Below are 25,533 nucleotides of genomic sequence, written 5' to 3'. Positions count from 1 at the left end.
AAGGGACAAAACTACTAAACTGCCCACCCACCAGTCGGCTTTCTAACCAGCACTCGTCACTCAAAAAAGGGAACTCAAATGCTAAGTGGCGACCGTCAGTGACTAGCTGATTCTTGGCTAGCTACTGTACAGAGGTAAGTTACATAGATCAAAGCTTTTAATAACCTTTGGTAGGATTTTCAGCGTTGAAATAAATGCTAACAGTCTCTGCAAACGAGTGATTTTTTTTTACGTAAGCTGCTTAGCTAACTTTAGCCAGCTCCTAGCTGTTAGCTCCGCCGCTTTGGAAAAGCGCCTAACATTTGTGTGAACAGTGTTCTCGTTGTAGCCTGGGGAGATTTCACACCGTTTTAATACTCGCAGCATGGCTTAAACCCTCAGTAACCTTAGGTCGTTTTCAGATAAACCCGAGCTACAAGGTGTGCCGTGCTGGCTGCTAACGTTGTACAAGAAATGCAAAAGGACATTCTCGGTTTCTGGGTTTACAGCATTGTTTTAAGGTTTTGTGTTTTGTTTTTTGTTTTGTTTAGTTTTGTTTTGGGGGGGGGGGGGGGGGGAGTGCGCTTTAGTGGTTACTGTAGTCTGCATGACATGCAAGGTAAATATCTAAAGAGCTCAGTGGAGGAGGGACTTCTCCAGAAGTTGGTTATTGTTTTCTATTCGTAGCAGCCACGATCTAACTGTTCATGCAGATGCCATTCCTCGTTAACCAAACATAGTCAAGGCTAGTAATATGACACGAGTTCTGCTGTAAATGCAATGCAGCTCTGCTTATCTGAAAAGACAGGCCTCTTAGGCGGCTATGTATAGATTCAGTATTATCATCTTGACACCTTGATATACTTCCTCCTGTGCAGTAATGCCAGAAAACACTCCAACTTAACACCAAGCTCACTTCTCTTCTTGTGTTCTGGGGGAAAGCTAAAGTTAAACTATAGCTAATAACACAAAACACTGCAGCTCTTGTTCACTCACATCTCTGCACAGTTAAAAAAAGAAAAGAAATATTGAGCACATACCATGGACATGAAAAGAAGAGAATTTGATGAATGCACATTGCTGAGAAGTTGTTGTGATTTCTTTTTTTTTTCTTTTTTCCCCCCTCTTCCGTACTGTGTTGCACTTTCATTACTCGTAAAGCTCTTTGGCAGTTCAGTCTGCTCACCCACACAAATTCCAGATAGACCAAACATTTCCTTGTACTGTAGCTGTCATTAAAACTGCATTGCTCAGACTAAAAACATTGTGGTTTTCCAACTCATGGCTCAGCAGTAAAGCTCTTCAACAAGTTGGTGCATGGTTTTGAGGAGATTTCTTTTTAATGTGTGTGTGTGTGTATATATATGTGTATATATGTATATATGTGTGTGTGTGTGTGTATATGTGTGTATATGTGTGTGTGTGTGTGTATATGTGTGTATATATATATATATATATATATATATATAAAAAACACCCAGCACGCCCCTGCGGGCGGTTTATCCTTCAAGCTCGGGTCCTCTACCAGAGGCCTGGGAGCTTGAGGGTCCTGCGCAGTATCTTAGCTGTTCCCAGGACTGCGCTCTTCTGGACAGAGATCTCCGATGTTGTTCCCGGGATCTGCTGGAGCCACTCGCCTAGCTTGGGAGTCACCGCACCTAGTGCTCCGATTACCACGGGGACCACCGTTACCTTCACCCTCCACATCCTCTCGAGCTCTTCTCTGAGCCCTTGGTATTTCTCCAGCTTCTCGTGTTCCTTCTTCCTGATATTGCTGTCATTCGGAACCGCTACATCGATCACTACGGCCGTCTTCTTCTGTTTGTCTACCACCACTATGTCCGGTTGGTTAGCCACCACCATTTTGTCCGTCTGTATCTGGAAGTCCCACAGGATCTTAGCTCGGTCATTCTCCACCACCCTTGGGGACGTCTCCCATTTTGACCTCGGGACTTCTAGGTTATACTCGGCACAGATGTTCCTGTACACTATGCCGGCCACTTGGTTATGGCGTTCCATGTATGCCTTGCCTGCTAGCATCTTGCACCCTGCTGTTATGTGCTGGATTGTCTCTGGGGCATCTTTACACAGCCTGCACCTGGGGTCTTGCCTGGTGTGATAGACCCCAGCCTCTATGGATCTTGTGCTCAGAGCTTGTTCTTGTGCTGCCATGATTAGTGCCTCTGTGCTGTCTTTCAGTCCAGCTTTGTCCAGCCACTGGTAGGATTTCTGGATATCAGCCACCCCCTCTATCTGCCGGTGGTACATACCGTGCAGGGGCCTGTCCTTCCATGATGGTTCCTCGTCTCCCTCCTCTTTCTTGGGTTTCTGCTGCCTGAGGTATTCACTGAGCACTCGGTCAGTTGGGGCCATCTTCCCAATGTATTCTTGAATGTTCGTTGTCTCATCCTGGACTGTGGTGCTGACACTCACCAGTCCCCGGCCCCCTTCCTTCCGCTTAGCGTACAGCCTCAGGGTGCTGGACTTGGGGTGAAACCCTCCATGCATGGTAAGGAGCTTTCTTGTCTTTATGTCAGTGGCTTCTATCTCCTCCTTTGGCCAGCCTATTACCCCAGCAGGGTACCTGATCACGGGCAGGGCATAGGTGTTGATGGCCCGGATCTTGTTCTTACCATTCAGCTGACTCCTCAGGACTTGCCTGACCCTCTGCAGGTACTTGGTGGTTGCAGCTTTTCTAGCGGCCTCTTCATGGTTCCCATTCGCCTGCGGGATCCCCAGGTACTTGTAACTGTCCTCTATGTCTGCAATGTTGCCTTCTGGTAGTTCAATCCCCTCAGTTCTGACTACCTTCCCTCTCTTTGTTACCATCCGACTACACTTCTCCAGTCCGAACGACATTCCAATGTCATTGCTGTATAGCCTGGTAGTGTGGATCAGTGAATCGATGTCTCGTTCACTCTTGGCATACAGCTTGATGTCATCCATGTACAGGAGGTGGCTGACAACTGCTCCGTTCCGTAGTCGGTATCCGTAGCCAGTCTTGTTAATGATCTCACTGAGGGGGTTCAGGCCTATGCAGAACAGCAGTGGGGACAGAGCATCTCCTTGGTAGATCCCGCACTTGATGGTGACTTGTGCTATGGGCTTGGAGTTGGCCTCTAGTGTTGTACGCCACATCCCCATTGAGTTCCTGATGAAGGCTCTTAGGGTCCCATTGATCTTGTACAATTCTAGGCATTCCAGTATCCAGCTGTGGGGCATTGAGTCATAGGCCTTCTTGTAATCAATCCAGGCAGTGCACAGGTTGGTCAGTCTGGTCTTGCAGTCTCGGCTGACTGTTCTGTCTACCAGTAGCTGGTGTTTTGCGCCTCTGGTATTCTTGCCAATTCCTTTCTGTGTCCCGCTCATGTATTGACCCATGTGCCTGTTCATCTTAGCCGATATGATGCCTGACAGGAGCTTCCATGTAGTACTGAGGCAGGTTATTGGTCGGTAGTTGGAGGGGACCGGTCCCTTCTTGGGGTCCTTGGGGATCAGGACCGTCCGACCTTCGGTTAGCCATTCCGGGTGTCTCTCGTTAACTAGCAGCTGGTTCATTTGTGCTGCTAGACGCTCGTGGAGTGCAGTCAGCTTCTTTAGCCAGTAGGCGTGAACCATGTCGGGCCCTGGTGCTGTCCAACTCTTCATACTGGAGACCCTTTCTTGGATATCTGCCACTGTGATGGTTACTGGATCCTGTTCGGGGAGGTTGCTGTGGTCTGCCCTCAGATCCACTAGCCACTGAGCATTGCCGTTATGGGTTGCGTCCTTCTCCCATATGCTCTTCCAGTATTTCTCGGTCTCCAGCCTTGGTGGTGCTGTTCTCTTATTGTTCCCTTGCCACTGAGAGTACACCTTTGCTGGTTCTGTGGAGAACAGCTGGTTTATTCTCCTGCCTTCTATCTCTCTGGTGTACCTTCTCAAGCGGCTGGCCAAGGCTGTGAGTCTTTGCTTGGCAGTTTCTAAGGCCTCAGGTATGGACAGCTTGCTGTATTTCTTATGCACCTTCTTTGTCGCACCTTTCTGCAACTCCGTTAGTTGGCTAACCTCCCTCCGTGCTACTTTGATCTTGCCCTCTAGCCTCCTTCTCCATGGAGGGTACTGCCCCTTGTGGCTGTTCAACTTGTAGCCAAGCATCTCACTGATCACTGCTGCCGTATTGTAGATCAGCTTGTTAGTGTCGGTAATCGTGGTTGTAGGTATCGTCCGTAGTGCTGCATTAACATCATCTAGCAGACCTTCTGAGGGTACTTCACGTAATCTTGGTAACCGGCTACGGGGGATCCAGGTTTCAAGCTTGGCCATGATCCTATCTTTCAGGTCAGTTCCTCTCGCACTTAACGATCCTTCTCCTATCGCACTTGGGGCTATGTACCCAATCTCGGGTGGGGGTGATGATATCGCCCCCCTGACCTGGCGTCCTGACTCCTCCTTGCCGTAGCATTTGTGTTGTACCTTGTCAATCTCTAGCTGTGAGAGCAGTCCCTTCTTTCGAATGTTGGAACACTGAGCTACTAGTTGTTTCGCCGTCATTGTGGATGTTGGGTATCGAAGAATCCATAGGTCCCTCAGCCTATTCATGTAGCCCCTTCCGCCAGGGTTACTTGCGTAGTAGCATTCCAACAACGCCCTGTTTTCGTCTCTTGCCCACCGATGCCTTCTTGTTCCAGTTTTGACAACTGGAACAAGTCAGGGTGCCCTGGTTCCTCAACATATATATATATATATATATATATATATATATATATATAAAAAAAAAAAAAAAAACACCCAGCACGCCCCTGCGGGCGGTTTATCCTTCAAGCTCGGATCCTCTACCAGAGGCCTGGGAGCTTGAGGGTCCTGCGCAGTATCTTAGCTGTTCCCAGGACTGCGCTCTTCTGGACAGAGATCTCCGATGTTGTTCCCGGGATCTGCTGGAGCCACTCGCCTATCTTGGGAGTCACCGCACCTAGTGCTCCGATTACCACGGGGACCATCGTTACCTTCACCCTCCACATCCTCTCGAGCTCTTCTCTGAGCCCTTGGTATTTCTCCAGCTTCTCGTGTTCCTTCTTCCTGATATTGCTGTCATTCGGAACCGCTACATCGATCACTACAGCCGTCTTCTTCTGTTTGTCTACCACCACTATGTCCGGTTGGTTAGCCACCACCATTTTGTCCGTCTGTATCTGGAAGTCCCACAGGATCTTAGCTCGGTCATTCTCCACCACCCTTGGGGGCATCTCCCATTTTGACCTCGGGACTTCCAGGTTATACTCGGCACAGATGTTCCTGTACACTATGCCGGCCACTTGGTTATGGCGTTCCATGTATGCCTTGCCTGCTAGCATCTTGCACCCTGCTGTTATGTGCTGGATTGTCTCTGGGGCATCTTTACACAGCCTGCACCTGGGGTCTTGCCTGGTGTGATAGACCCCAGCCTCTATGGATCTTGTGCTCAGAGCTTGTTCTTGTGCTGCCATGATTAGTGCCTCTGTGCTGTCTTTCAGTCCAGCTTTGTCCAGCCACTGGTAGGATTTCTGGATATCAGCCACCTCCTCTATCTGCCGGTGGTACATACCGTGCAGGGCTCTGTCCTTCCATGATGGTTCCTCGTCTCCCTCCTCTTTCTTGGGTTTCTGCTGCCTGAGGTATTCACTGAGCACTCGGTCAGTTGGGGCCATCTTCCCAATGTATTCTTGGATGTTCGTTGTCTCATCCTGGACTGTGGTGCTGACACTCACCAGTCCCCGGCCCCCTTCCTTCCGCTTAGCGTACAGCCTCAGGGTGCTGGACTTGGGGTGAAACCCTCCATGCATGGTAAGGAGCTTTCTTGTCTTTATGTCAGTGGCTTCTATCTCCTCCTTTGGCCAGCCTATTACCCCAGCAGGGTACCTGATCACGGGCAGGGCGTACGTGTTGATGGCCCGGATCTTGTTCTTACCATTCAGCTGACTCCTCAGGACTTGCCTGACCCTCTGCAGGTACTTGGTGGTTGCAGCTTTTCTAGCGGCCTCTTCATGGTTCCCATTCGCCTGCGGGATCCCCAAGTACTTGTAACTGTCCTCTATGTCTGCAATGTTGCCTTCTGGTAGTTCAATCCCCTCAGTTCTGACTACCTTCCCTCTCTTTGTTACCATCCGACTACACTTCTCCAGTCCGAACGACATTCCAATGTCATTGCTGTATAGCCTGGTAGTGTGGATCAGTGAATCGATGTCTCGTTCACTCTTGGCATACAGCTTGATGTCATCCATGTACAGGAGGTGGCTGACAACTGCTCCGTTCCGTAGTCGGTATCCGTAGCCAGTCTTGTTAATGATCTCACTGAGGGGGTTCAGGCCTATGCAGAACAGCAGTGGGGACAGAGCATCTCCTTGGTAGATCCCGCACTTGATGGTGACTTGTGCTATGGGCTTGGAGTTGGCCTCTAGTGTTGTACGCCACATCCCCATTGAGTTCCTGATGAAGGCTCTTAGGGTCCCATTGATCTTGTACAATTCTAGGCATTCCAGTATCCAGCTGTGGGGCATTGAGTCATAGGCCTTCTTGTAATCAATCCAGGCAGTGCACAGGTTGGTCAGTCTGGTCTTGCAGTCTCGGCTGATTGTTCTGTCTACCAGTAGCTGGTGTTTTGCGCCTCTGGTATTCTTGCCAATTCCTTTCTGTGTCCCGCTCATGTATTGACCCATGTGCCTGTTCATCTTAGCCGATATGATGCCTGACAGGAGCTTCCATGTAGTACTGAGGCAGGTTATTGGTCGGTAGTTGGAGGGGACCGGTCCCTTCTTGGGGTCCTTGGGGATCAGGACCGTCCGACCTTCGGTTAGCCATTCCGGGTGTCTCTCGTTAACTAGCAGCTGGTTCATTTGTGCTGCCAGACGCTCGTGGAGTGCAGTTAGCTTCTTCAGCCAGTAGGCGTGAACCATGTCGGGCCCTGGTGCTGTCCAATTCTTCATACTGGAGACCCTTTCTTGGATATCCGCCACTGTGATGGTTACTGGACCCTGTTCAGGGAGGTCGCTGTGGTCTGCCCTCAGATCCTCTAGCCACTGAGCATTGCCGTTATGGGTTGCATCCTTCTCCCATATGCTCTTCCAGTATTGCTCCGTCTCCAGCCTTGGTGGTGCTGTTCTCTTATTGTTCCCTTGCCACTGAGAGTACACCTTTGCTGGTTCTGTGGAGAACAGCTGGTTTATTCTCCTGCCTTCTATCTCTCTGGTGTACCTCCTCAAGCGGCTGGCCAAGGCTGTGAGTCTTTGCTTGGCAGTTTCCAAGGCCTCAGGTATGGACAGCTTGCTGTATTTCTTAGGCACCTTATTCGTCGCACCTTTCTGCAACTCCGTTAGTTGGCTAACCTCTCTCCGTGCTACTTTGATCTTGCCCTCTAGCCTCCTTCTCCATGGAGGGTACTGCCCCTTGTGGCTGTTCAACTTGTAGCCAAGCATCTCACTGATCACTGCTGCCGTATTGTAGATCAGCTTGTTAGTGTCGGTAATCGTGGTTGTAGGTATTGCCCGTAGTGCTGCATTAACATCATCTAGCAGACCTTCTGAGGGTACTTCACGTAATCTTGGTAACCGGCTACGGGGGATCCAGGTTTCAAGCTTGGCCATGATCCTATTTTTCAGGTCAGTTCCTCTCGCACTCAACGATCCTTCTCCTATCACACTTGGGGCTATGTACCCAATCTCGGGTGGGGGTGATGATATCTCCCCCCTGACCTGGCGTCCTGACTCCTCCTTGCCGTAGCATTTGTGTTGTACCTCGTCAATCTCTAGCTGTGAGAGCAGTCCCTTCTTTCGAATGTTGGAACACTGAGCTACTAGTTGTTTCGCCGTCATTGTGGATGTTGGGTATCGAAGAATCCATAGGTCCCTCATCCTATTCATGTAGCCCCTTCCGCCGGGGTTACTTGCGTAGTAGCATTCCAACAACGCCCTGTTTTCGTCCCTTGCCCACCGATGCCTTCTTGTTCCAGTAGCCCACTTTTCGTCAGGGTGCCCTGGTTCCTCAACACCTGACGCGGACCTTGTTGATCCGGGCGACGTCCGAGCCGGCATGCCTTCATATTTATCTGTCTCGCTCATGTCTGCGGTAGGCTTGCTTAGCATAGGGGGTCTAGCCTTAGGACCCTTACTGGATACAGACGCCCCAGGCAGGAATCGAACTTGCGATCCTCTGTTCCAAAGGCGTGTAGTCTAACCACTACGCTATCCAGCTGCTATATATATATATATATATATATATATATATATATATATATATATATATATATATATATATATATATATATATATATATATATATATATAGTGAAGTGGAGGGTGAAGGTAACGGTGGTCCCCGTGGTAATCGGAGCACTAGGTGCGGTGACTCCCAAGCTAGGCGAGTGGCTCCAGCAGATCCCGGGAATAACATCGGAGATCTCTGTCCAGAAGAGCGCAGTCCTGGGAACAGCTAAGATACTGCGCAGGACCCTCAAGCTCCCAGGCCTCTGGTAGAGGACCCGAGCTTGAAGGATAAACCGCCCGCAGGGGCGTGCTGGGTGTTTTATGTGTGTGTGTGGGTGTGTGTGTGTGTGTATGTATGTGTGTGTATATATATATATATATATATATATATATATATTATTGTCACATGATGAAGGTAAACATTGGGATCTATTGATGGTGCTTGCTTTAATTGTCTGCTGGGTGCTTGTCCATATATAAATCAAACATGCTCAAACTAAAAGCTGTAAATACACTTCCAGGTTATTGTTAATGTTACAAAGCAGGCTCAGCCAGAGTGGTGACATTTCAGTGTTTGTCACAGAGCAATAAATATACAGTAAGGAGTCTGTGGTGCGCTCTGCTCGGATTTGCATAGCCTCTGTATGTCCCCACAGACTTCTCTCTCTGTCTCTCCCCTACCATTGCTCTCTCCTCCCCTTTCTGTTTCTTCCTCCTTTGCTGTCATTTAGTCTCTCCGTTGTATACAGCCTCTTTCCAATGTGCTGTGTCTCTGTTGGCTTAAACATACGTATAAAAAAGGGGGGGGGGAAGCATTGTTTTTTGTTTTTTTTTTATGCTTAGCTTCTTTTGTTTTTGCATTTTAGGTCATCTGGACTTTGATCGCAATGGGGGTGAAAGACTGCCCTCAGTGTTACTTTGATGTGGAGCTCAACCGGGAGCCAAGTAAGGGAAATCCTTATCAGTTTACAGGTGGAGGGAATAGTTAGTTAGAGCCTACCTTAACTTCCATACTTTGAACTGATATGTAAAAAAAGGATTTTTAAATTAATGTTATGTATAGATTTTGTTTTTGGTGTTCAAGCTTTTCATTGATATTCATTTACAAAATGAAAGTGGCTCACTCAGTGGTGAATAAACTTGATAGACTGGTTTAGCGTCAGCTGTATCTGTGCTGAGAGGTTATATTTCTATATAACCCCTGATAGCTGCTCAGAATGGAAATATTGACCAGACTGTTTTAGTGACTTTATCCTGAAAGATGTAGCTGATGCCCTTCTTCCACAGCTGTCCCTCACATAGTATCAGACTTGCCATTAGCTACAGAGAGGTTTCTGTAATAGAAACTTGTAGCTTGTAATAGAAAATGTAGCTGTGAACTATTAAAGATTGTTTCCGGTTGTTTACATGTTGTTGTTTATATGTGATTTATTTTGACTTTGTTTAAAGATGATACTTTTAGTGACTCTTCTTTCCCCCTTATGTGTCTTGTAGTTGGGCGTATAGTCTTTCAGCTTTTTTCGGATATTTGTCCCAAGACCAGCAAAAACTTCCTCTGTTTGTGCACTGGTGAGTAATCCTCATTCAGAGATATCTTCCAGTCAAATGTCATGACCTTACAGCATTTCGTTAATCGCATATTTGAATAATTCTGCTTAAAAATGTGATTCAACATGGCAAAACCCAGACTAAAGTGCAAGATTTTCACTACTTTAACTCTAAAATTTCAAAACTACTTGATTAACATGGAAAAACACATTTCATTTATGTAGCTTTCTTTTCTGTGTATTTGTTTAAATTCATTTTTATCAAATGTCAAATTGTCCCCAGTGGTTTCATAACGATGCAGGTAAATAGTGAATTGTAGCAGGTTTTTAAATCGCCAAATAAATAATCCACCAGATAAATAATCCACTTTGTTGACAAAAGGCTGTTTATCGATCAAAGTCTGCACAGCATTATCACCACAGGCTAAAGACTGAAGAGTCGGCAGGATCGCTGATGTGGGAATTATTGTCCAGCGGTAGTAGTGCGTCAGCACTCGTTGGTAGTCCGTTGAGCCACCTGCACAGATTGTCCGTTGTCAGATAGGGGCAGTGTCAAAAATCTCTGGGGTACTCCGAAGCTGCAGAGAAGAGTGATGGCACTATTGCCATTACCATTCATGGCAGATTGCACAGTGTTTTAGTTTCATTTAGTTTTGTTTCTGCAACACTGAGTTGAAGACACGTATGAAGTGTATGATAGTCAGTTTTTAATTGCCATTTTAATGATATATCCATACACAAGCTCATAGTTTGACACACTACACATGGAGGGAAGCTACAGCAGTTTGAAAAGATTAGACTTTCTTGAATAAACACACACGGCAATGTCTTTGCTTCCAGTTTTGACTTCTTTCCTTTATCAGCACTGACGTGGCGACACCTAACCTTCAGGAGAATACTGCACACACTACCTGCGCTTTAACAGTGAGCGTAAACAGAAGTGGTTCTGTGACAGTGATAACATCAGCGTGCAAAGCGACTAACTAAAAGCTGAAGTGAGGGGAAAACAAAGTTAAAAACAACAAAATTCATTTACTGCACCACACCAGTCCGTAGTTTTCACGCTGTATCTTTTCATCTGTGATGGATTTTTGGGGGGGTGCTTAACTTCCTGTTGAACTTTGAAGGAATTTACAGAAACATATTTGCAGTGGTTTAAACCTCTTTCCAAAGGCTCGTCTGCTTGTACAAATGACCATAAATAAAGTGTTAAAGGGGCAAATTTCACTCGCTGACTGATCGAGTCACAGCTTTAGAGAAGAGGTTTTCTCTCACAGTCGAGAAGTTTGCTGAAGTTTAAGCGTCAGAAACTGTTCAATAAAATAAAATTTCTGACATAATTTTGAGAGATAACGTCCTGTGATGTGCTACATCACAGATGTTGTCAACCTCATCTGTTTGGCCTTACAGAAGTGCAACTTAACAAGGTTTATCCAAGCACTGCAATACAATAGCAATGAGAACGTTATTAAATAAGTGAAATAAAATGACAATAACGTAATAAAAAACATACACCATTTTATGACTTATGTTGTGGCTGCTCTGTTTTCTAGATATTTCATCACACAGAGCAGTGTAGTGTACTGTAGAGGCAGTGGTTTGCCTAGAGAAAGTCATAAATCTGCAGACACATAGCCGAGCAATCCCCCCGTCTCATTTTTCACCCTACCTGGCCAACGGGAATGCGATGGCAGCAAAGGCAGACATGGGAAAAGGCTCGTTAGTCTGTTCCTGAACCAACACATGCACAGACAGCACACCAGTGAAGCAGTAATACACACCCGCATTCAGCTGGTGCAGTTTGCTGACTTTCTCAAAGTTTCTAATGTGTCCTTTTAGAATTGGATCAGCTCACTCCAAAGGAAACCAAACCCCTGGAACAGTGCCGAAGCCAAAGAAGTAAAATACTAAACCCTTAGCTTAGCTTTTCAATAGGACACACAGCCTCTTTCTGCTGAAAGCCACCTTCAACACATCACCACATCTAATTAAATCCTGCCTTCACGTCATTTCACCCCAGGAGTAAGGTGACTCTGGAGGGTAATAGCTTTGGGCCAGTATTGTGTCCCCGGTTAGTATTGGTCCAGTGGAAGATTTATTAATGAATTTGGCAGTCCTCCAAGGGAGTACCAGCAGGATGCCAGACCAAAGGCATATAGCTTACTGAAAGCCACCACCCAAATGTGGTTTTCATTCCTTTGTGGCAATATTAAAAGCCTTTTGTTTCTTAAAACCATCTAGTAAACACAGAAGCACTTTGTGTATTAGCAGGTTGAGTGTTTTTGTTTTTTGGTGAGAGCTCAGTTAACATGAATGTCATTGCAGGTGAAAGGGGAACTGGGAAAGTCACAAGGAAAAAGCTGTGCTACAAAGGCTCCACGTTTCACCGAGTTGTAAAAAACTTTATGATTCAGGGAGGCGACTTTACTGAAGGTAATGTTATAATCCCCCGTTTACCTAAGAACGTGTTCACAGTGCTCCACCTTTTTCTAATTTGCTAGTTTGTTCGTTTCAGTCCAAAATCTAATGAAAGCCAACAGAGCGTAACACAGCTTATGTGAGCGGGGCGAAAAAACCTCTCATTTGGGTTGTTTTAAAGATGGATTAAATGCTCTCCAGGTGGGAAATGTTTTTCAATAATAACATTAATTACAGGCCAAATTAAAATGGGTAAAAACTGATCAAAGCTGTTAATCTCATCAAAGTGCCAACATACCGTAAACATGCTCTGCGGCTTTGTTGTGGGTGTTCATGGCAGGAATCCAGGAGACTACAGTTTCCTGAACATGGCAGCCACTTCAAAAATGAGCCCAATAAACATGAATCACTGCTGCCTTTGCTGATGAGGCAGCATCTTTTTCAGCGGCTACACACAATTACACTGCTGCAATATAAAGAAGCTGCTGTGAATTTATTTGACTTTATTAATCTTTGCAGGAAATGGAAGAGGAGGGGAATCCATATATGGAGGCTACTTTGAAGGTATTTGGAATATCAAGTTATCTAATAATCTAATAATAGTGATGCATATCTATACTAAAAAAACAAAGCATGCATATAAAGTTGCATAGATGGTTAATGGGTTTTGTGTGCGAATTGTTCTATGTTTGACTGCGCTGACCTTCACTTTTCCATTGTGTAGTTCTTCTATGTAGTAACAGCAGTAGGCTTTATCAAATCAAGATGGAGAGTAGGCATTCTCTTTACTGAAAGCTACAATCTTCCTGCCTAAAGTTTTCAACATATTCTCTTATTTATAGAGTGGTCTTTTGCAAAATGAAAAGGTAAGAGATGTACACAGCTCCGTAACACCATGCCAACATCGTCCCCACCACCTTCCTCAGTCAGTGAAAGCAGTGCAAATGCTCGCAGCGTCACAGATTCACATTTGTACTGAAAGGTCCCCCCCCGCTCAGATTAGGGTTTTTATGTTAAATAGGTGGAACTAGCAGGACATGGAGCCAGAACCAGACGGGTGGTTTTGCTCATCAGTAAGAAGATATTCCACTTTTAACTTTTATATTGTATATCATCTCTTTGTTAAAACTGTACATTACGGGGACTATTTTGTTTTTGCAAAGCACTCATTAATCTCCAGCTTTGAAAAACCCCTTGAAACTTGAAGTGATCCAACAGCGTCGCACCGCCTTATGTTACTGTTACAGCCGTAACTGCTTTTTCTAAGCAGGGCCCTCAAAGTAAGCACTGTCAGTGATGGTGCTTACTTTTGAGATGGACCAGACCCTCGTTGAGAATCTCCTAAATCAGTGGTTTGGACATTTTTCTCTAACTTTTTAAAGCTTTTAGAAACAAAGCTTATGTCACCCTGCTAAACCCAAGGGTGAACTCCAGAGCAATATGTAAACCAGACTTCTAAACACAACTTGCAAAGTTCATTCCTGGTAGCTGTGCAAGCAAAAGCTAATGGTTCCTTTTATAAATTCGACTGAGTGTGTTTTCTGGAACTCCTACAGCGGATTAACCCTCGACTATATCAGAATGCAGCTCTGACTTGAAGACTGTGATGTAAGGTTGACTTTGAGAAATGCACGTAATATATTGCACACATCAGCAAGCAGATCTGCTTGTAGCTATGATGTGAACAGAAACCAGTGTGGTACCTTTTCATCTGAAAAGTGCAAGTTGTTGAAAGTCATTACTGGTTTGGTACTTTATAAACAGACTGCAGTAATATTTGGCCCAACAGAAACCTTTTGTTAGAGCTGACTTTATGGAAGGATAGGTTGGTGAGACAGCGAAAAGCTTTAATGAATTAATAAACCTTTTTGTTTTGTTTTTTTTAAATGATTATTTTTATTAACACTTGAATCCTCTGCATCTGCCCCCGACAGATGAGAACTTCACTCTCAAACACGACAGAGCCTTCCTGCTGTCGATGGCCAATCGTGGGAAGGACACCAACGGCTCACAGTTTTTTATGTGAGTAACTTTTAAATTAAAACATTGCTTTTAAGAACTTACCCCCCAACCACCATTATTTTACTGTCATTCTTAAGAAAGTTTCTTATTAGTTTTTGCTTTCTATCCCTTTTTTTTTTTCCTGTTTTGAGATTTTAGAGTAGAATTTGTCATTAAGTGTGACCATCAGCAGTCCCTTCTTCTGTGTGCAGTTAGTTTCAAAGTGCAGAGAAACATTGGATTCATTCTTTTTCACCTACAATTGTTACATTTTTTCTCTTGCCGTTTTTGTGTAAAATTTACAGAAACTCTAGCATCCTGCTCTTCCAAGGTAATGTGTCTCAAAGGCTGTGTTTCTCTCTCTCCTGACTGTATTTATCATTGAGTAGTTTGTCTTTGCAATTGTTGGACTTGCTTAAATATTTCACAAATGGCTTGAGGTGACTCAAAATGTTATTTTGGCTTCCGTTGTCACAAAAGCAGGTTCTGAACATACGATTGACATTTTCCTCCATGATTACAAATTCTCGAAGGAGGAAATGTAGATATGTAGTCTTTGTGCAAACTGATTTTTATAACAGAAAAAATGATAATGTAATTTACCACACTCTGCTGTTGAGTGTTTTCCTAATTGAGTTGCAATCAGATGTCATTAAAGAAAGGTTTGTTGCACAATTCCTTTTGAGATTTTCCCTGTGGTACAGTAGCATCCCCGCTTTGATCGAGGTATTTGTTTATTGTTATTCTTTTCTCTTTTTTCCCACTTTCATGGCCCGGCTTCCACCTTTGGTTGACTCCCCACCTCACTTACTGCTGGATTATCCATAATCAGCACAACTAAGATGGCGCCTCATCTTGATGGGTAGGTACATCTGATATTATTATTTCACATTCTAATTCTATATAGAAATCTGAAAATGAGACTTTCAGTGTATTGATATGAAACTTTTTGGGGAAAAAGAATCCCAACATCCCAACAACTATTGTTAGGTTTCTATGTTACTAAACTGATTATAGCATGTTTGGCGTTAGTCACACAGGCTGGCAATCACTCAGCAAGCACCTGTTGCTTAGGAAAGATGTGTATTCCTTGACCGGTTGCTGAATATTTGCTGGCTGTCACTAAGTGAAATGGGTTGCAAATAGGTTGGTTCACCAAAAACCCTCCTGGTGGTTCCTTTGGTCTTTAGCAGATTGCCTCGGTCACTCGTAGTTTGCATGGAAGATGCTGTGCAAACAACGTAAACGGACAATTTTACCGAGCATCAGGAAGCAACCTCCAGCAACCACTCGCAGTTGCTAGCTGTTAAGCAGGCCTGTGTGAGTGGGATTTTAATAGATTAGAACCCTTTTGGTAGTTTTCAAACTTTAGCTCAATGTACTGTGCTAATGTAGGATATTCTGTCATAGGAAGTTGATTGAGGCAAAACCCAAATGCTCTCCAGGGCTTAAAACTAACATAATAGTACATTTAATGTTGCTTTTAGTTTCAAGTCTGTCTTGCGTCTATGCAGAGTCCACGTCGTCTTTGGTCTGGTCATCTCCGGATTTGAAGTGATAAAGAAGATTGAGGGGCTGAAGACTGATTCTGCCAGCAGACCGTACGCTGACGTGAGAGTGATCGACTGTGGTCAGCTGATCACCAAGTCTGCAAACGATGGTACGTTCAGTAACCTTCTTAATTGGAAGGATTAGCTTTGTTGTATTTATTCATTTATTTTTGATAAGTAAATCTGATGAAAAGGTCCCATGCATCCTGGGTACTGTAGTTTTTGGAGAATTGTATCCAAATTTTTTCTTTGATCTTTTAGAAGATACTATTAGACAATACCCTTAGACCCACTGTATGAAATCTTTGGGTTTGTTTAGATTAGATGTGTTGCCACTCAGCCAGTGTAGTGTGACTGTAAGTTTTGTTATAATACAAAAGCTTTAATAGAATATCTGTAGTGAAAGTTACATATTTTATGCTCATTTGTTTTTGTTTCCAGTGAGGGATAACGTGTGTTGCCTGTGATTATAACTGGCTCGTATTTCATGCTCATGTTCATTTTGTTGGCGTTTGGATGCCAGCGTCTCCCCCCGCCACTGGCATTAACACGGGGCGTGTAACTGGATCTTCTGTTTAATGAGGATCAGCGAGGTGATCTCTGTGGAGTTCAGTTGGCTTCAGCCCACCTGACTCTGCCAGGGCTGCTTTCATTGCCTTGAACATACCAGGAAAGAACAGACAAAGCTTTTCTTGTACTTGTACCATCATGAAAATGACTCCTGGCGTCTGAGCTTTCCCTCTTCTTTTACTAACTATACGAGTCAAGTATTCTTCAGAATTAGCACATTTTAATTTATTTCCACACGTTCTGTTGTATTTCTTCCTGCAGTGCTAGAAGGCAAGCGGAAAAGAACTTCCCATTCTGCTGACTCATCCCTGAGCTCCCATGACTCGTTCTCCCAGTTCTCCTCAGTGGAGTCTGAAAGTGAACTTGATGAAAAGCACAGGCGTTACAAGCAAAAGAGACATTCGAAAAGTAAACGGCCTAAAAAGAAAAGGAGACTGTCAAGGAAGGACAAAGATGCAGATAGTCTGCCTTCCAAGCAAAGGTGATTTTTATTTATTTTATTATGTAAGTTCTTGTTCATGATCACATTATAACGTTTTTTAATAAATACTTACACATATCTTGTGTGTTGTCAGTTTTCACCAATTGACTGTATAGACTTCAGTACTGACATCTGTAGGAGCTTTTTGTTGTTTTCTTAATAAAAATATAACTGCTGTCACAGCCCTGTGGGAAGAGAGCTACGAGAGGGAGAGAACGAGGTGGAAGAAGAGAGGGAGCTGGGTGGGAAGAGAGAGAAGCCCGTTGTTCGGCCAGAGGAAATACCACCTGTGCCAGAAAACCGCTTCCTGCTGCGACGGGACATGCCATCTCAGGAAGATAAAGCAGATATGTCAGTTCAAAGTTGTGCTTCATGTATATACTTTTTTTTTATTAATGAGCAACCAAAACACTAATCTAAGTAAACACAGCAAGTGCTGCAATTTGATTTCAATTTCAAATTAATTTTCAGAGTTGAAAAAGAAGAAGCAACTCTTCCAGCTGACCCGAAACCAGCTGTGTCCAAGTCTGGACGGAAGATCAGAGGCAGAGGAACGATAGTAAGCTCACCTCAACTAAGATCAGAGATTGCTAACATAATGTATATGTAAATATTCAAATTTTTGGATTTCTTTTTGAGTCACAGGAGTGAATTTTGTAAAACGTGTTTATCTAGTCTAACTCTTATGCAGAATTAGTTTTAATGAATTGTTTGCAAATGCACAGTTTTTACTTTTTTTGTCTTTCGCAGCGGTATCACACTCCTACGAGGTCTAAATCACGCTCTGCATCTGTAGAGGAGCGTGGAAGCAGTGAAACTCCACCGCACTGGAAAGAAGAAATGAAGAGAACCAAAATTTATCAACCCCCAAGCATCGAGCGGTGGAGCAAAGGAGACAAGTATGACCAAGTGTTTTCCTTCCTAACTTTAAACACTAGTTTTCCTTCTATTTGCTTTCATGCGTCTTTTGGCTTAACAGATTGAATGACCATTCCTCAAGCAGATGGGACAACAGAAGTGACTCTGCGTGGTCCCAGTCTGCAGAGCACTCCTCAGACCACAGCTCGGAGAGGTCCAGCCAGCGCTGCCAACAGAAGAAGGCGAAGAAGAAATCTAAACACAAGAAAAAGGCCAAAAAGCGGAAACATAACAAGAAGAAGAGTTCCAAGAGCAAACATCAAAACCAGTCAGATGGAGAAAGGTCTGTGTCTTCAGAGAAAGGGTGCAGAAAATCTCATTCGCTAACTCGTTCTTCTTCGAGTCAACACCACTCTTCAAACAGAAGGAGACGCCGATCCTCGGGGTCATACGGAGATTCCCGATCCTACTCTAAGTCATATACATCCAGTCGATCCAGATCTCAAGGAAGGTCCCTGTCTTACTCAAGATCTAGAAGCCGGTCTGGATCTAGAGGGCGATCTTTCTCTAGATCTAGGTCTTGGTCCCATTCTCACTCCCGGTCTAAATCAAGGTACAGATCCAGATCTTTGACGCCACCCAGAAAAAGGAGTTTTTCCAGATCTCCGAGAAAGAAAAAAACAAGCAAACCAGCCACCATGATCCCTGTGAGTGAGAAGCTTCAAGAGAGCAAAGTCGCACCTGTCCCCAGACTGCCAGCTGTCCCGGCTCCTGAAAGTGTCCCTGTGATCCCATTGAGCGACAGTCCACCTCCCTCTCGCTGGAAACCGGGTCAGAAACCATGGAAACCCTCCTACATCCATATTCAGGAAATTAAAGCTAAAGTAGCTCCCAGCAACATTTCCTCCACTGGGCAAGCAGTCGATAGCGCAGCAGATAAAGCTCAGACTTCAGCTACGCCAAAGTCTCTGCCAGGTGACTCTGAAGACAACACAGCACAAAAACCTTCACGGCGCTCACGCAGCAGGTCATCCAAGAGTAGATCTTACAGCCGTTCTTATAGTCGCTCACGGAGTCGGAGTTACAGTAGGTCCAGGTCCAGGTCCACTCATCGGCACAAGAGCAGGTCATCGTCCTACAGCAGATCAGAGTCTGAAAAGTCCCCAAAAACAAGTAACGCAAAGAAGGAGTCACTAGACAAGGAGTGGAAGGAGTACTACAGTTCTCTGAGCAGAGTAAAGAATTTGGATAAGTTAATTTCAGTAAGCCTTAGTCAAGATGGTCACTCAGGATCGGAGAACAGGACAGACAGTGAGCGCAGCCCTGGTGTCATTGGCTCTGTGGAGCAAATAAAAGACAAGGGAAGCTCAGAGGATCTGGAGACGAAGCATTGCAGTTCAGTGCCAGCAGAGACTTTTAATAACAAGTCTGAATGGGACAGTGACAGTGATAAGGTGAGCCAGAGCAACAGCGCTATCCCATTGAAAATGCAGATAAGGGTGGCTCAGTATGCCGAGTCTCTGGAAAAGAAGTTATCTTCGATCTCTGGATGGAATTCAGAAAGTGACTCTGAAAATTTAACAGCCAGGACATTAGCTATTTCTGAGAAAGAGGAAGGGGAAGCTAGTTCAGAATCGGATTATGAGATTTCCAGAAAAACATCTGATGGAGGGAATGCTCCGGCAGCTTCTGGTCAGTCAGAGGAAAGCCCAGAGAAAGCGGCAGAGCCAGAGAAGCACAAGAGCAAGAAGAAAGCTAAACGTAAGCATAAACATAAGAGGAGAAGTGAGAATAAAGGCAGTTCCCACCACAGTAAGGACAAGGCCAAGAAAACTAAGCGAAAACATCAGAAGCTGAAAGAGACTTTTCACTGGCAACCACCTTTAGAGTTTGAAGAGGAGGAAGAAGAAGACGAATCCAAAAGGGAAAGACATAGTCCTGGAAGAGTTGTTAAAAAAAGTGCTGATGTTAATAACCTCAATGCAAAGGACCAAACTGCAAGCTGTAATCCTACTAAAGAAGAAGAAAGGGGGCAACAGAGGACAAAAGAAAGTATCAACAAAAATGCAAAACACACTGAACCTCATCTAGAGTCATCCAACAGGAATAGCGCCAGCGATTCTCACTGGCCAAGTGTCCAGGAGCCGGAGACATTAGATGACATGGACATTTGTACTCCGGAGCATGATGCTGAAATTGTTGAACCTTCAGTCTCATGTCATCCTCACAACAGCGTTCCTAAAATAACCCTAAAATCTACCTCAAACTCTTCTGAGATGGAAAACAATGACACTGCTTTATCTCATAGCAAAGAACAGTTTGCCGTTAGTTCCACAACAACAGCTGGCGGATCGCAAGACAAAGGAACCGCTGGCAAGCCTGCTGCCACTGTAATCAATTTAAAATGGAGGCCACTGAAAGGAACGTCAGCTGTACAGACTGTGAATGCTCCCCCTGTCACTGTGAAAAATGTCCAGGCTCAAGAGAACCAGACCGGCAACATGCAGGGAGTGAGAATGGAGATAAAAAGCAAAAGCCGGGTCCGACCGGGATCTCTGTTCGATGAGGTCCGTAAGACCGCGCGGCTCAACCAGAGGCCGAGAAACCAGGAGAGCTCCAGTGAAGAGAGATCCCCCTCTGTGGGAAATGCAAAGGGAACGTCACGCACACGGTCTCCAAAGACGTCCAGGTCCTTGTCTAGAAAGTCCCGCTCTGTTTCCAGTCACCGGTCACGCTCCCGGGGGTGGTCCCACTCCTACAGCAGGTCCAGGAGCAGATCCCGCAGCTCCAGCTCCTCCTCCAGGTAAGTGAGAATAAAGCACTGCGATGATTTACAGACGCCACCTTTGAATCTTAATAAATTGTTTGATGTGAGTAGGAATGGTAATCAAGGACCGTTTTTTGTAGAAAACCGATTCCCAGTAGTCCAATTCCTTGGGACTATTAGTCTGGCTGCTTATCGATCAATCTTGCACTCACGCTACAATCAGCTGACTTTAATTCACGTGACAGAGGAAAATACCAACTTAGTCTAGAGCGTGGTTATGTACGAGATCAATGGTAAAGTGGAAAACTGCATCCAGGACAGAAACAACCGCATTATGCTGCTAACACAACTTCAGTTCTTTGCAAACAGCATAGTATAACAAATTACTTGTCCCAGTAGTAATTAAGTAACGTGCTGCATGACTTTTAAGAAAAGTGTTGTGTGTAACAATGACTTTTTGAGTAACGACTCTAACACTGATCACAACAAAGAGGGGAAATCTCAACACGCACAAACATTTGACCCACAGCATGCATTTCATTTAGATGAATGTAATTTCTTTACTGCTGTTTAACAATGGCATTGACTCTCAAAACTGAGCCAGTGAGAACCCAATAACAATTGATAAGAGAATCGAATGGATAAGTGATGCTGATAATGGAATCGCTAAATTCTTTTCAATTTCCATCCCTGAATGTGAGTGAGATGTAAGTTACAGCATCGTTGCTGTTTTAGGAGCCGTAGCCGGAGTTGGAGGAGACGTGGGAGAGGACGATCTCGCTCTCGCAGCACCACGTACCGCAGTTACAGGAGTCACAGGTACACTATGAAACACTCATGGGACAAGTGCAAGATCTGATAGGGAATATTCTGTAGTTGGCATTTTAGATTTCTGTGTTGATTCCTAAGAAGAAAACTCAAAAATGTCTTTATAAATGTGCCCACAATGTTTTAACAGTTACTAATCTATGATGTTGAAGTTAAACCTCTGATTTTTGGTGTTTTCTGTTGTTCCCGTCAGCCGGACGTACAATAGAAGTCATTCCAGAAGCCGCTCATATATTCGCCGGAGAAGATCCAGGTGTGTGAGGACACTTAAGTCACATTTAGAAATGTGGAATTGTTCATAGAAACGCAATGAAGTATGTTGAGCTTAAAAAATGGCAATATAATTGTAACTGAGAACACGTATAAGTTTGTAAGAGATCAGTTGATTTTTTTACAGCCCTCATAATTTTGGCCAAATATCGCTGAGGTTGTGAATATTTTCTGCTTCGTCTTATTAAGCAGCAGGTTTACCAGCAGGACTGTTGGTCAGACAAAGAAACGTTTAGACTTTTGATAAATAGTATAGATATTTCAAAACCTAAAAGCATGTGCAGATCCATCAGTATTTTCAATAACATTTAATGTGGCACCACAGAAGATGAATGCTTGAAACTGGAAAAACAAAACTCGGTACAGTCAGATTGATGGGATTGTTGTAATGATCGGACTTTAGACCAAAAACAGGATCCATATGTCTTAAGATGGACACAAAACTTTGAGCTGAAGGTCTTTAAACAGGGCTTGAAAGGTTTTACAGTAGGGCTGTGCGATATGACCAAAATCTCATATCCCGATATAAGACATCTATCGTCCCGATAACGATAAAAATCACAAAATCTTCTGTAAATTCTGTGAATCTCGGGCAGCTCGACTTGCGTGAAGTGTTTCCAGCTGGGCGTCGTGTACCTGGAGTCGAGTGTTTTAACTGACGCGTGAAACTATATATTTTTAGACATAAGTTGTAACGGCCGCCGTTTCTTTGTGAGTATTTATTACACGGCTTGCTGCGGGGAAAAGCCTGTTCTAACGTTTGAGTCTAAGGTTTATTTTTTAGCACCTGGCGGCTCTTTTTTGCTTTTCATCCCTAAATACTCTACATACTATTTCACGTGATTCAGTTTATTTTGAAAAGGCTCAACAGGATCTTGAGCTTTATTGTGAAAGGTTTATGTGGAAAATAAACAAGCGGACACGCGATGCTGTTACCGTTGTTGTTGCTAACGACAACGCATAAAAACAGGCGCTTGTCCGTTCGTCGTGTGGTTATATTAAATATAAGAGAAAGAGAGAACTTTAAGAAATTAATATAGCCACTACAGTGACCATCAAAACGATGAAAAAATATTGCTGTAAACAGTTTATTTTGCGACACCACGAAACAAACGATAGCGTAAACTGAAACGATAGACGTTTTTATATCGTCATCCGATCTATATCGTTATATCGAACAGCCATATTTTACAGGGTAGTAAAATTAATACTGAAAAGTCTGCTGTTGGCACTAAATGTCACCTTTTAAAATACAGTGTGTCAAAGAGAATCATCAGAATTAAAAATATATTACATTTTATAGTAATGGACATAAAATCTTGAAGTAAATGGCTTAATATAAAATTTTACACACAAAATTGAAAATATCCACAAGTGCTCAATGTTAACACACGGCATCCATACGATAGTCAAACTAGTCCAGTACTTTTGCAAGCACATCTGGAGCCACAGCTGTTGTTACGTATCAGAAACCACATGAAACTCACCAATCCGCTCTTTCTAACAGTACATTCTAACAGCCGATTCCCTGACACATTGTGTTCCCTTATACAGTGATCTGTTTACCATTGTTGAGCTTGTTTTTCACCGATTACAACTATTAAAATATTTAAATTCTCAGTGATGTTGTTCTTGTTTGCTCATATCTATTATTGTTGGACTGCATGTCCTTTTAAAATGATAAGTAACCCACTTTTTGCTGCTTAAAAATAGTTAAAGTTAAGCTTATGAAGCCCTGATAATTACTTTTGAGCTGTATTTGTAACCATGTCAGAAATGGGTCTTAAAGCTCTACATGTCATGACTGAATTCGGTGTCATTCTGTTGCTATTCCCAAAATAATATCTGTGTTGTCACCTGGCTGGATGTTAATGCAGGTCAGACTCCTATGACAGCTATTCCAGTCGGAGTCGGAGTGTGAGCAGGAGACGAGGGCGCAGGCGAAGTGACAGCTACAGGAGCTCAGACCGCCGATCGCGGTAAGACTGAGTTCCCAGGTGAACTCTGACAGACACTAACGATGTGGCCGGTCTCACTTCAACCTTTTCGCCATCTCAAATCTTTCTGTCCTGTTGAAAATCCTTGTTTTTTCACATGTGTTTTGGTGTATTTAAGATAAAAGAAGCCAAAACACCCCACTAAATGTTCTCCACACGTCTGTGCATTGTAAACACCTCTGCAGTGCCTCAAAGGTGAAACGTTTTCTTTTGTCTGCAGGTCGTATGGCTCGTCCAGTCGCAGTTCTTCTAGGCGCAGGAGCCACAGTCGCAGCAGTCGGTACAGCTGAGCTGCGCCTTAAGGCAGCCTGCTGGTTTACACCCGATGAAAAGGATCAGAACCACAAAGTCTGGACAATGTCATATAGTCAAAGATCAGCTCCTAAAGCTCTAAGAGGAAGAATTAAATCCAGTCTTATGGTCAGTTTAACATGGTTGTGTATGTCCACCTGGCACAAGCTGGCATTATAATTACTGAGGAAATGAATGTAAATTTATAAACCACTTTACAAGCTGATACAAAGGCCTCCTTTTTGGGGCTGTCACAACAAGTGGCTGAAAATCTGCCAACACAGTCCATCAAACAGAAAGTTTGAAAGTGAAATATACTCTATACTTAATACTAATATTATGACAAATATGCTCTAAATAATTAAATAATTTTATATTCATGGATTGTGTTTTCTACTTCTTTTATACACTGAAGTTGTTACAGTTTAAGAGTCCAATCGTCTCAGTCTTGATGTGTTTTTGAGGTTTTGCATTAAGCTTTGAAAGTTTTCCTAAAGTCATCACTGAATGGAATAATTTGTTTTTATAACTTTTTTTTTTTTCAGTGCTTTTATTTTATTGTATCATGAATGTTCAAACTAAACTCAAAGTATGGTACCACAGATGTAGGTTTATTCAGTTCTAAATGTTTACATTTAATAAATACCAACACATCTTGAACTCTGGTCTGGTATTTTGTGTTTTTCTTTGCTTTCTCAGGATCTCTGAATTATTTGTACCTCAGCAATGGTGCCATCTACCTTCAGTTTATATCTGTAGTGTGTTTAACTATGTGTGCTTAAGAGAACAAAACAGTAAGCCCCACCATGAAGTGCTAACTGTGCCATATTCAGTCAAACGGATGATGTGGATTCCAGTTTTCTTTCATTACAAATAGAGCAATGATTCCAATCATGTGTTACTTGTTCTAAGAACTGTCCATGAGCTACATGTTATGCTCAATAACCACTGTATTAGGTAGTGCTACAGTTTGCCTTTAGGACTGCTAAATTCCTGTAAACATTCCCCAGAGATTTGTCCATATTGACATGACATCATCACACAGTTGTCGGCTGCACATCCGGGATGAATCTCCCGTTTCACCACATCCCAAAGGTGCTCTATTGGATTGAGATCTGGTGACTGTGGAGGTCATTTGAGTACAGTGAACCCACTGTCATGTTCAAGATTGTGCTCAAAACAGCCTGGAGAATGTAGCTACACTATGGTCATAAAGGGAAGGATGTGGCGTTTAAACTATGTACAGTCGGTTGGTACTAATGAGCTCAAAGTGTGCCAAAAAAATATCCATCACACATCACAGCACCACCACCAGTAGCTTGAACTGTTATTATGATGCAGGATGGATCCATGTTGTTTATGACAAATTCTGACTCAATCATTTAAAAAAAAAAAAAAAAATCAATCTTGTCCAATTTTGGTGAGTCTGTGTCAACTGTAGCTTCAGTTTCCTGTTCTTTGAGTGGTGCTGGGCGTGGTCCTCTGCTGCTTCAAGGTTCAGTGTATTTTCAGAGATGCTCTTCTGCATACTTTGGTTGCGATGAGGGGTTATTTGAGTCACTGTTGCCTTTGCCTTTACATAAAAAACGGTCATTTTTCAATGTTATAGAAAAGCTAAGACATCTCCCAGATTAAAAGGCGTTAAAGAACAAAAGGAAAATAATATATTAAGCTATATCGCTTGTTCTTTTCTCTTGGTTTGTCTAAAACGTTGAATTCCTGGTTTACCTGAGCAACCTAAACAGCATAATGTGTTTGTT

At 43.6% G+C, this 25,533-nt stretch overlaps 1 protein-coding gene across 4 annotated transcripts; it reads left to right on the top strand.

Annotated features, from left to right (window-relative positions):
• nktr (natural killer cell triggering receptor) lies at window positions 1-24,433 on the top strand. Of its 4 annotated transcripts, none has more exons than XM_080864912.1 (17): window positions 1-134; window positions 9,062-9,140; window positions 9,690-9,764; window positions 12,068-12,175; window positions 12,680-12,724; window positions 14,095-14,182; window positions 14,994-15,023; window positions 15,676-15,821; window positions 16,543-16,762; window positions 16,946-17,113; window positions 17,234-17,321; window positions 17,513-17,661; window positions 17,766-20,423; window positions 21,123-21,206; window positions 21,409-21,468; window positions 23,363-23,464; window positions 23,703-24,433. In XM_080864912.1, exons 2-17 carry the CDS (start codon window positions 9,083-9,085, stop codon window positions 23,770-23,772), a joined length of 4,149 nt encoding a protein of 1,382 aa, XP_080721038.1. In that variant the 5' UTR covers window positions 1-134; window positions 9,062-9,082; the 3' UTR covers window positions 23,773-24,433. The 4 variants fall into 4 exon arrangements, with proteins under 4 accessions (XP_080721038.1, XP_080721037.1, XP_080721039.1 ...); XM_080864911.1 differs by having other exon boundaries at window positions 17,742-20,423; XM_080864913.1 differs by lacking the exons at window positions 1-134; window positions 9,062-9,140; window positions 9,690-9,764 and adding an exon at window positions 13,003-13,026 and having other exon boundaries at window positions 12,105-12,175; window positions 17,742-20,423.
• The last annotated feature ends 1,100 nt before the right edge of the window (window positions 24,434-25,533 follow it).

Source organism: Rhamphochromis sp. 'chilingali' (genome assembly GCF_963969265.1).
Source record: "Rhamphochromis sp. 'chilingali' genome assembly, chromosome: 18".
In the NCBI taxonomy this organism is placed as follows: Eukaryota; Metazoa; Chordata; class Actinopteri; order Cichliformes; family Cichlidae; genus Rhamphochromis; species Rhamphochromis sp. 'chilingali'.
This window is presented reverse-complemented; position numbering and strand designations above follow the sequence as displayed.